Source organism: Nelusetta ayraudi, unplaced genomic scaffold (genome assembly GCF_046127955.1).
Source record: "Nelusetta ayraudi isolate G7.1 ecotype Tasmania unplaced genomic scaffold, CSIRO-AGI_Nayr_v1 ptg000001l, whole genome shotgun sequence".
Classification (NCBI taxonomy): Eukaryota; Metazoa; Chordata; class Actinopteri; order Tetraodontiformes; family Monacanthidae; genus Nelusetta; species Nelusetta ayraudi.
Genome location: NW_027466051.1, coordinates 881,798 through 893,989, shown reverse-complemented (window position 1 = coordinate 893,989; position 12,192 = coordinate 881,798). Strand labels below are relative to the sequence as shown.

General features: G+C 48.2%; 1 protein-coding gene across 3 annotated transcripts in view; it reads right to left on the bottom strand.

Moving 5' to 3' along the window:
• Nucleotides 1-12,192, bottom strand: part of nlgn1 (neuroligin 1) — a 205,191-nt gene that overhangs the window by 104,030 nt on the left and 88,969 nt on the right. For all 3 annotated transcript variants that reach the window (XM_076019772.1, XM_076019711.1, XM_076019833.1), the window contains one exon: nt 5,309-5,461. In XM_076019772.1, the coding sequence (XP_075875887.1) occupies nt 5,309-5,461 (153 nt within the window). The remainder of the gene's footprint in view (nt 1-5,308; nt 5,462-12,192) is intronic.

The following is a 12,192-nucleotide window of genomic DNA, read 5'->3' as shown; positions in this document are numbered from 1 at the left end:
CTCTCCTCTTCAGCTCAGTCATCTCCTGCTCCAGCTTCTTCTCAAGCTCTTTGACTCCACTCACTGCTGCCCCCTGTGTGGATCTGACCTGCTACTGCACCTCAGAGCGTCTCTTCTCCAGCAGACGGATCATCTAGGTGAGGATCTCATCGCTGTCCTTCACTGCTTTATCAGCAGAGCCGTTGATGGACTCCACCTCCTTCTGAAGCACCTTCAGGTCTTCCTCTGTGTGCTGGATCTTCTGCTGGATCTTCTGCCTGGTCTCCTCCAGCTCTCTCTGCCTCCCAGTCCTCTCTGCTGCTGCTGCCACTGTGTCGTGACCATTATGTCCATCCACACAGCATAAACCACAGATGATCCGCTGATCAGTGCAGCAGAATATCTTCATCACCTCATTGTGATGAGGGCAGGTGTTCTCCTGGAGCTGCTGGGTGGGTTCCACCAGCTTGTGTCTCTGTAGGGGAACAGCATCACGATGAGGCTGGAGGTGAGAGTCACAGCCTTCAGTTTCCTCCCAGTGCAGACATCACAGGGCACATCTTCAGCTCCAGCACAGCAGTGACCAGGAGGAGCAGCTTGGAGTCCAGTCTTCTCCAGGGTCTCCACTAAAGCGGCTAACAGAGTGTTCTTCTCCAGGACAGGCCTTGGTGTGAAGGTCCTCCTACATTGAGGCAGCTGTAGACTCTCCTTTACTTCTTCTGCACATCCCAGTGATGATGGGGACACTTCCTGCGGTAGCTGCGTCGACAGGAAGTAGTCACCGGATCCTTCGGAAGATCCAGACAGAGGCAAGAAGAGAAGGTGTGTGGGACCAGCTGAGCTGCTGACTGAAACATTTCACCCCTGAGAGCGACTGAGCGTTCTGCCTCCTCAGCAGTGGAGCTACTAAAAGCAGAAGGGGAGGAAACGCCCAGACAGGGGTGTGATTGGCTGCAGGGAGCACAGGGGTTTGGAGCCTTGACTCATTCCAGGAAGAGAAGCGTCATGGGTGTGTGTGTGTGTGTGTGTGTGTGTGCTACTGAGAAAAAAATAAAAATAAAATAAATAAATAAATAAGCACAGGCAAGCGGCCGTGGCTGGAGAGCGGCGTCACAAACACAAAAACAACCACGTCACTCTTCAGATCTGCGGTTCGGCCTGAGTCGCCGCTCGCTGCGTGGCCATCACCTGGCTGGCACTGGGCTCCAGCTAATCGCTGGGTAGCAGTGCTAACTGCACTCATCCACCTTCATTCCGACATCAAGAGAAACTCGGGACGCAGCGCTATGCACTCGCACACACACACACACACACACACACACACACACACACACACACACAGCAACTTGATCAGCAACAGAGCTCTGAAGTGAGGAACATCGGTTAGCACAGGAAGTGATGTCATCCCTGCTGACCTCCTGACCTCCTGACTTCCTGGGTTAGGAAGTCAGGACCTTGGAGGAGAAATCAAAAAGCGGGAACATCCCCTCTACAGCCAGCTTTTGAGAATGTGTGTGTGTGTGTGTCTGTCTGTGTGTGTGTCTGTGTGTGTGTCTGCATTGGAAAAAATGTGCTCTTAAATTTGTTAAGAGGGAAAAAAACTGATTCGCAACAACGGGATGTTCTGACTCTCTCTCCTCTGTTGATGGGCAAGAGGACGGGAGAGAGAGAGAGAGAGCGAGAGAGGCAGGGAGAAGAAGAAGAAGAAGAGTTTGTCCTTTTCAAAGGATTATTGGAGGTGTGTTGGAATGAAGCCAGAAGCCAGAAGGCAACACAATAAGGGATCTTTTCAGCCACACAATCTCTTTCTAGCGCTGACACGGCGGCGGTGGCGGCGAACAAAAAACGGCAACAACTGCCTTCCGTCGCTCGCGACTCACAGCTTGTGTTTTTGTGTGGAACTTGAACTTGGACTTGAAAAAAAAAAATCATGCTCGATTGGACGCGACTGGTTAAAACAAGGAGAAGAACATCACACGCATGAGCGTGATGTAGTGACACCTTTAGTGTCTTTATTTTTTTCATTTTTTAACTTTTATTCATTTTCCGAGCTTGTTGTTAAAAAAAAGAAAAGAAAAAAACTTTACTGCTGTGAGTTTGCTCCTGTCGGAGATGCTTAATGCAAATATGAGGGGGCTCAGAAGAAGAAGAGGGAATGATTCCACTGACTCAGATATTCAGTTTTGTTAGACTCGGTTTAAAGGGACTCAGTTCAAAGAGATTCAATGTGGTCATTAAAGGATCAAACAATTAACAAATCAATCAAGATACTCTGAGACTTGGTTCAGTGAGACTTGGTTCAGTGAGACCTGGTTCAGTGAGACTTGATTCAGTGAGACCTGGTTCAGTGAGACTTGGTTCAGTGAGACCTGGTTCAATGAGACCTGGTTCAGTGAGACCTGGTTCAATGAGACCTGGTTCAGTGAGACTTGGTTCAGTGAGACTTGGTTCAGTGAGACCTGGTTCAGTGAGACTTGATTCAATGAGACCTGGTTCAGTGAGACTTGGTTCAGTGAGACCTGGTTCAATGAGACCTGGTTCAATGAGACCTGGTTCAGTGAGACCTGGTTCAGTGAGACTTGGTTCAATGAGACCTGGTTCAATGAGACCTGGTTCAGTGAGACCTGGTTCAGTGAGACCTGGTTCAATGAGACCTGGTTCAATGAGACCTGGTTCAGTGAGACCTGGTTCAGTGAGACTTGGTTCAATGAGACCTGGTTCAGTGAGACTTGGTGGCAAAGACTCTTCAGAGCAGAAGAGAGAAGAAGATGACGAGTCGCGAAAGTGTGATCTGCCGACCGTGCGTGGTGCCACCAGGTGTTCGCTGCCGACCGTGCGTGGCGCCACCAGGTGTTCGCTGCCGCCGCTTCAAATCCATCGTAAGATCCGGAGGAAGAAAAACTTTGTCTGGCTGCAACCGTAGCAAAAAGAAACCGCCAGCTCCTGCTAGCTCTGGCTAGCGTGGTTAGCCACTTCGGAACTGAAGTTGTGCTCATGACTGTTGGTACCGCAGCGAGTGGTACCCGAGTACGAGCTGCTGTTAGTGTTTGAGTAACAGACTCTCAGAGCTTCGTCCCGGATGAAAGAGACGTCCGTAAAAATGCATCTGGGGGGCTTATTGCACTTCTGACAACTGCGAGTGTCTCTCTCTCTCTCTCTCTCACACACACACACACACACACACACACACACACACACACACACACACACACACACACAAAGCTACAAGAAGGCCTCCTCCCTCCCTCCTTCCTTGCGCTCCAACTCCTCCAAAAAAAAAAAGAAAAGAAAAGAAAGAACCAAACTTGGTTAATTAAAGTCCGTCTGAAGTATTTTTGGCGCCGCTCATTGTTTATCCGGCGCTCTCGACTCCGCCCCCCTTGCCGCCATTTCTGCAGACGCAGAGAGAAGAGTCCCCCCCGCCCCCCTCCGAGGAAGGAAAAAAAACAATCCCTGCCTCATTATCCATCCTTCCCTCATGCTGCGGAAGCCTCGTCATCATCGGCACGTGTCGCCACAAATGATTGTTCTTTCCAAAGCACCGCCGGTCGTTTCATTTACTCCATTTATTTGTTTGTTTTTTGCTGGGAGACAGAGGAGGGCAGGAGCGGCCGCATTCCCAGCTGTTTAATTCCCTACCAACACACTTTATAAAATGCATTTCTGTTTTTTAAACGGCTTGCCGATGCCTCCGGCTCCGATTTAGAGGTCAACTGGTCCGCTCCGATTGACCAGAACAACTTTTAAGGGAGTGACTTTTCAAAGACTGCAAAGAATACAGGGTTTGTGAAAGATGCATGACGACGTCAGCAGGGGGCGCTGCATCAGCTGAGGCAGCAGAGGCTAAAATCAAATCTTCAAAACTGCAGTGCTGGCCAGCCCCCCCCCCCCTGTGCAATAACGCTTGCTGAGGTATATTGAGCGACTTGTTCAATGGCTTAATATATGCTTTTAATCCGGGCCATTGCCAATCGGTTGATCGATTCAATTGGGACAACGTCTGCTCCAGCGCCAGCCACCTGCGGGCAACTCTACCAGAATTAGCATTAGCTTAAAGGCTGCAATAACGCTCCAAACACTGCTAACAGCTGCTGCCCCGTGAGACGACTTAGCTAGCATTAGCTTCGATAAGTCACAAAACTATTTATATATATCAACAATTAAAATTTAAATTAAAAAAAAATAAATCTGAATTGTTTGCCAAACTATCAATGGAAAGGACAAGGTTTTTTTTATATGCTGGCTGCTTCCTAAGCAAAGTATGCAAAGTGAGTAAATCGTAAAGAAGACAACTAACAACAACAAAAAACCTGCATGCTGTTTTTATTCATGTTTGTCACTACACACACACACACACACACACACACACACACAGAAACTCGTGAGTGAAAGGCGGATATTAGCCTATATATTTATCTTGCCGCGGTTTAATAAGGAAGACAGCCGGTGGAGGAAAAGAAAAAAAAAAGAACAAGAAGGAAAAGAGAAAGGGAGAAAAAAACCCAGCCACTCGGAAGACAAAAGCAACGTGGAAATGAAATCGCTGCAAATTCATCCCCGGCAACTGACAGCGTAATCTCACGTGAGCCAATATACAGCTGCCCCCTGGCTGCCGAGGTGAGGCGGCGCGCAGGAGGAAAGAAATTACGAATTAGACTGATGAGAAGAGAAGAAATAAGATGCAGTAGATGGGGGAGGGGGAGAAAAACAGCAACACAGAGGTGGAAATGAAAAAAAAGAAAAATGAGGGCGGAAGATCCAAGGAGTTATTGCCGTGATGGATCAAAGGGTATTAAAAAAAAAAAAAAAAAAACAAGAGGGGGAACTAGCGAAAGGCTAAAGGCGTTTAGGATGCCGGGGGGACCAAAGCAGGAAATTAATATGTGGAACACGTCGGTGGGACAGCAGTTCAAGGTTTACCAAGCAAAACATTTTAGCATGGATCAAAAGGACGTTTTCTAGCTAGTAGCCGGCTCTCTCTCACACACACTCACCAACAGGCCTCAGAAACACACTGGAGCAGGGAATCAACCACCAGAACCAATCAAATCGAGCTAAGCAGCACCATGGCCAAGCAAAGCATATTGGAAGTTGTCAAAACGAGCCCAGGAGAGAACAATCACAGTTTCAAAAGTTGCACACCTGCAGTTACCAAGCTAGGCTAAGCTAGCTCCTTCTTAGCCAAGAGGGCAAAGGCAAAAAAGCAAATCCAGGCTCACAAAACATTGACCCCGGATCAATCAGGGAAGGAAAAGGAAACAAGGAAGCAAGGAAGTGATAAAAAAAAAATAATAATCATAACAATAAAAATAATTGAAATGGATCCTACCGAGGACGCCCAGCCGGTAGTTGACGGTGATGACGATCACGTTGCCGTAGCTAGCCAGGATACTGCCGTCAAACATGTTGCCGGTTCCCTCCATGTAGGAGCCGCCGTGGATGAAGACCATCACCGGTTTGGGGCTCCCACTCTCCCTAATGTCTGCGGGGACGGAGACAGGAAGCAGGCAGGGGGCACTGGTGAGTCCACACACACTGAATGTGACAGCAGGCACAGATGCACTTTTTTTTTTAAAGAATCTAATTGGAGTTTTCGGGAGCTGTTTTAAATTTGTTTTCTTTTTTTTCTCATGGTTTTTTGTTTGTGTGCTTGTATACATATCTATTTTCAAACATGGAGAAGGAGGAGTTAGCAGGAAGGCGTCAAACCACTCATTTTTTCCCTTGCCTACACGACAGCCGAGGCGGTTACTTGCTAGCTAATTGGCTAACATTTTTTTTTTATGTTCATGAAATTGGTGTGAAAAAACGTGAGCATTTTTTTTTTTTTTTTAATTTCCTTCAACCGCCGATGGGAGCACTGGCATACATCCAGACTGTCTCTGCCTGATGAATGTGGATGGGGGGATTTGACAGTTTCATCAAAAAATAAATAAATGAAAAGAAATAGCAGCACTTTATTGAAACTTTGACACGGAGCTCCAGATTAGCGCTTGGCCGTTGTTTAGCTGGAGGGGGTTGAGAATGAGGAAAAGCTGATTTTGTGGCTTTAATGACAGCAGGGGGAGTTTAACCATGATGGATGGCATATTTAGATGAGCCGGGACACACGTGGAAAACTCTGGAAAAGGTCTTTCGGTAATTTGCTAAGCCGAAAGTCGAAATTAATTAGTTGGCCAACGTCTCAGTGATTGAAAAAGTATGTTTCATATTGCAAACATGCAGTTTCCAGACTTAGAACGGCCACATTTAAAGGTTCTCCATGCCGACAGCCACTCTTAGCTGCAAAACGAGCCACATTTGAGGTTTCTCCATACCTCCAGACACTGTTAGCCGCTAAATTAGCAGCATTTGGAGGTTTTCCATCCCTCTAGTCATTGTTAGCCACTAAATTGGCCGCATTTGAAGGTTCTCCATCCCCTCCGGTCACTGTCAGCAGCAGACTTTGACCATGTTCAGAAGTTCTCCGTCGCTCCTGCTGGTGGTAGCTACAAAAAAAGCCACATTTAAAGGTTCCCCAGCCACCGTTAGTTTCTAAACTAGCTGCATTTAAAGGTTCTCCGTCCCTCCTGCTGCTGGTAGCTGCTAAATTGGTCTTGTTTAAGGTTCTACATCCCTTTACCCGCGGTTAGCCGCTAAATTAGCCACGTTTAAAGGTTCCCCGTTCGTCTGATGAGCCCGATGAGCGAGTCGAAAGAGCACAGCGGAGCGCGGCTTTATCTCTTGACCGGCCCGCTAATAGGGCTGGGAGTGGGGAGCGGAGGGGGATGTGTGTGGTGGGGGGGGGGGTCCGACAGGACTTGAGATCTGACGACGGCCGCTCGAGTCCCCCCGGTGTTCAAAAACAAGGTCCCCGGCTTTCATCTTCCCGCGATAACGGCGGCCGTTTCATCTCACCGTCCTAAACGTCTCCATGGGCGACAGCGGCGGCAGTGCACACAGCGTTTATCCCCACTGATGCTCCATCGCTGAGGAACGGGTGGATGGATGGAGAGACGGACGCTCCACCGAGAGGAAGGGGCGCTATATCATTTGTGGAATAAAAAGGTAGCAAAGGTGTGGGAGTGTTTTCAAAAGCTCTCCAGTGGGAAGCTGCTGAGAGGACGACCGGCGCCTCGGAGGGAAGAGAGGAAAAAAAGAAAAAAGAAAAAACGCTGAAGCGTTAGCAATGCTAACGACGTCGCCACTGCTGGAACTGCAGCGGGGCCGTCAGTTAATTCACGGTGGTGAATGACAAACGCCAGACGATTGGACGGTTTGTTCGATTGGTTCAATTTGCCACCGTTACTGGTGACCAATTTCTACTGACCCCTACTGGTGGTTATTTTTATTTCTTTATTTCTTTCTTTCTTTATTTTTTTGTGTAATTCTGCAAACTTCCCGAATGTTGGATTAATAAACTGTTCTATTCTATTTTTCTGCTGGAGCCGTTCAGATAAGCCACGTCATAAGCGACTCTGGGCAAAATGCGCCGAGGCGCAGGTAGCGGCAGGGCTGCGCCAGCCTCATTTGAATGTATTTAAATGAGTCATTACGCGCAAAATGACACGCCCCCTTCTATGCAAATATGCCTCGTTCAAACAGCGGCAGATCCAGAAAGAGATTGCGCTCGTGTCCGCGCGCACTTTGACAGACGCAAACACCGCAAAGCCAAAACCAGGCGCAGCTTCTGTCTGTCAGAGTGTTTCTGGCTTCTGAGTGAAACTTTCCTCTCTGAAAAGCCTGAAAAGTTTCGCTGTCAAGCACACGCACTCACCAACAACCTTTGGCGCAAACTGCTCTCAGGTTGCCAGACCGCAACATTCGCACCTGTTTCAGGTGCCGCATTTGTGGGCGTGTTTGCGCCTGCATGTCATTAGCGCAAAAACCTTTGTGGATCCCCGCATCTGTGGCGCAGATTGCGGCCGCATTTAACCGCTGCGCGCCCTTCTTTCAGGATCTGCCCCCCCCTCCCGCCACCTCTCTCTCCAGGCTGCCTCTCGCTCATTCAGCGCTGAAGGTTGGTGCTAAAAGCAAGGTTAGCATTGTTTGAGCCGCCTGATAGATTCACTGATATTGACTAAAAAAACGACTCGCAAGGAGGTCGGCAGTTTGTGAAACCGACCGTCCGTCACAGCCCTCCCAGCGCCGGGACTGGACTGGCTCCACCCACCGCGGCCCCTGCCGCCTTGATCAGCGGAGCTGCACTCATCAATGTATTGTCGATGAAGTGACACTGATTCTTCCTGCCGACCATTTGTTGTTGAGCAGCAGCTTGAAAATTCATGTTTTCACTAAGATGAGTCAACAGTGTTCGGCTCCTGTGGGAGCTCCCCTGGGCTCTCCGTGCTTTATCAGCTGTTCGGTTCCGTCCAGCTCAATTCAATTCATTTGGGTTCTAGTTGAATTTGCTTGAATTTTTGAGCAGAATTTGTTGGCTCGGTTTGGCTCTGCTCGGTTCAATTTGGTTCAGCTCGGTTCAGCTCAGTTCCGCTCGACTCGAACCGACGAAACTTTGCTCAGTTCAGCTCAGTTTGGTTTGATTTCGCTTTGCTCGATTTTACTGTTCAGTTTAGTTCCTTTTAGGCTCAGTTCTGCTTGGCATAGTTCGGCCCAGTTAAAATCAGTTCTATTTGGCTCGTTCTCACTTCAGTTCAGCTCATTTCTTTTAGGCCCAGTTAGTTCAATCTGATTTGGTTTGGCTCGGCTCGACTCCGTTGAGTTTGGTTCAGTTCCTCGTGGCTCACTTCTACTAGCGTCAGTTCAGTTTGACTCGGCCAGTCTCGGCTCAGCGCTCGCCCTGGTTGAGTGTGGCTCTGTTCAGCTCGGCTCGGCTCGGCTCGGCTCCTCTCCAGCCTGCGGGGAGCTCACAGGCTCCAGACGGGGATGAAGTTGCCATCAAAGAGATTCAGATTCTTTGGAGTTTCTCCCGGCGAACCCTGAGAGACGCCTGCAGGCTGCTGCAGCGAGCGCAGCCTCCCTCCTGTCGGCCGCGTCCAGGCTTCTTCACACAGGAGGGGTTCATCTTCTTCTTCTCAATCTCACCAACTCACTGTTTGAAATGTGTGTCCAACGAGTCACGATGGTCACATGACCACGGACCATGTGATCTTCTGATGTAACGCTGCTCTCTTGGCTCCCAGGTGAGTCCGGTCGCTTCAATCACACACAGAAGAGCAAGGCCACCAGCAGGGGGTGCCAAGTGGGTCAAGATAGCCAATGGAGGGAGTGGACCAGGAGCTTTAGACATAGATGGATCATGATGGATGGATGGATGGATGGATGGATGGATGGATGATGATGATGATGGATGATAGATGATACATGGATGATAGATGATGATGGATGGATGGATGATGATGATGATGATGATGATGATGATGATGATGGATGGATGATGATGATGATGATGATGATGATGATGATGATGGATGATAGATGATACATGGATGGATGATGATGATGATGATGATGATGATGATAGATAATGCATGGATGGATGGATGGATGATGATGGATGGATGATGATGATGATGATGATGATAGATAATGCATGGATGGATGATAGATGATGGATGATAGATGATGCATGGATGGATGATGATGATGATGATGGATGAAAGATAATGCATGGATGGATGGATGATGATGATGATGATGATGATGATGATGATGATGATAGATGATGCATGGATGGATGGATGATGATGATAAATGGATGGATGGATGATGATGATGATGATGATGATGATGATGATGATGTATATATCATAAATTGATGCATGGATGGATGGATGATGATGATGATGATGATGATGATGATGGATGGATGAGGATGATGGATGGATGATAATGATGGTGATGATCGATGATGATGATGGATGGAGGATGATGATGGTTGGAGGACGATGACGGATGGATGATGATGATGGATGGAGGATGATGATGGTTGGAGGACGATGACGGATGGATGATGATGATGGATGGAGGATGATGATGGTTGGAGGACGATGACGGATGGATGATGATGATGATGGATGGATGATGATGATGATGGATGGATGATAATGATGGTGATGATCGATGATGATGATGGATGGAGGATGATGACGGATGGACCATGATAGATAGATGATGATGGATTTTTTTTCCTCTCTGTTCTCATACTGGGAGTTAAACTGGTTCCTAGTATGGTTCAGTGACGTCACTCTTTTATCATCCCTACATCTTCTCATCCTCTCCTTTGGGTGTCATCCCTCCTTTCATTCCTCCAGGAGGATTAACACCTCAGGGCTTCTGCTGTGCGTTATCTCCACCACTTGGGGCCTTCTGAGGAGGAAGAAAAATAAGCAATCCGGCCTCTCTTGGGGAGGACTTCTTCTTTTGCATCTCCACTTCCTGTTTGCAGCCCGACCTCCGAAACAGCAGCTTCTTCACGACCTGTAAAGTGACGAGTGTCTAGGACGAGGAGGAAAGATCACAGAGGTTCCCCAGAATGATGGGACCACACGAATGAGCGTGTGTGTGTTGACACGTGTGTGTGTCCGTGTGTGTGTGTGTATGTGTGTGTTACCCGTTCCTCACATTCCCCTCTCTATTAAAGTGGATTAGTTGTTGCTGCGAAGCTCGAAGCCTGCCGGGACTCTGCCGTGGAGATCCGTGAGCCTCGTCCTCTAATCTTGTCCCACGCGTGTGTGTGAGTGAGTGAGTGTGTGTGTGTGTGTGCTCCCTGCAAAATAAATAAAGTAAGTAAGAGAAAAGCAGCAGCGGCGTGATGGCTGAGATCAAAGGGAGGCGGCAGCTGATTTGGATGTAATTGCTGCTCACGCCGTCACATTATGCAACCGAGGCGCCTTATTAGGCTGCTGCTGCCGCCGCTGCTGCCGCTGGAGCTGCTCGGGTGCCGCCTACAGCCACCACCTGTCACTCCGTCCGTCCATCCGTCTGTCTGTCCGTCTCTCCGCTTTCATCCAGGATGTTTTTCCTCCTAATGTGCCCTTTTTTGTCGCCCCTTTTCTAGGACTCTGCATCGAGAGCCGTGATTGGCCGAGGCGGGGAGTGTGGGGTGGGAAGGGTTGGGGGGCGGGGCTCCCCATCAGGACGGTCCTCGTTAAACATCAGCAGGAGAGTGCTTTTCTTATGCTTCTTCTTCTTCTTCTTCTTCTTCTTCTTCTTCTTCTTCTTCTTCTTCTCAACTACCGCCACCGCCATCCGGCCATTGTTATTATTTTTAACTTTGAAGTTTCTTTTCCATGAATTATTTTGCTTTCTTTTAGAATTTAGAATTGCATCTGCTTCAGTTCAGTGCAGTCAGATTTGGCTTTTGTCTATAGAGATTTTGTTTGTGCGGAGGCTCAAGCCGACAGACGACTTTCACAGAGATCTAGAAAACCAATAATAAATCACAGCTCGAGTCGTTGAAATGCCTTGATTCTTCAAAGTTCCCGGTTCCATTTTGTCCGTGACTCTGAGTCGCTTATCACCGGCTTTCCAAACCTTTTTCATTCTTTTTTTTTTTGTTCTGCTGTTTTCTATTTCATCTCGTATTGATCTGAAAAAATGTAAAACAATTTTCAGTCTGCTGTAGAAAAAACGTTCTCAGCGGCGACCATGTGCTGCTCTGTGGTTTCATCACAGCTCTGCTGCAAAATGCTGTCGCCTCAGTTTCCTCCTGGAGCTTCATGAAAACAACTGCAGCCGCGGCAGCAGCTGCAGGAAGCAGGAAGTTAGCTTCAGGCGCTGCTGTGCGGCCAAGTGGCCGCAGCTCCATGCTAGGAGAGCTAACGAGCTAACAAGCCATGCAGCGGCGGCAAACACAGCCACGGCTGGGGTGATTAGTTCTTGTCTTTGTGTGTGTGTGCGTGTTTCTTTCCTTTCCTTTCCAAGCCCTCCCTGCTCTCGGCCTCCCGGTCGTGTAACAAAGGTTGTTGGTTTGACGCCAAGAAGTGTGAAGCGTTTGGTTAGTAAAGGTGGAAGCCAGTTTGCTCGACACCCGGGGAAAAAAAAAAAAAAGAACCAAATCAACGACAAAATAAAGAGGTACAATTCCGATCAATGGGACGTTTAAAGAGAAAGGAAAAAAGAAAAACAAAGGATAAAGAGAATCAAATGAAACCAAAGCATGCAGCGATGCGTCGACACTCGGCTGAAGGGGTTAATAGTCACTGGATCTGCTGGGTGGGATGCAAGAGAGAAAAGAAAGGGAGAAAGAAAGAAAGAAAGAAAGAAAGAAAG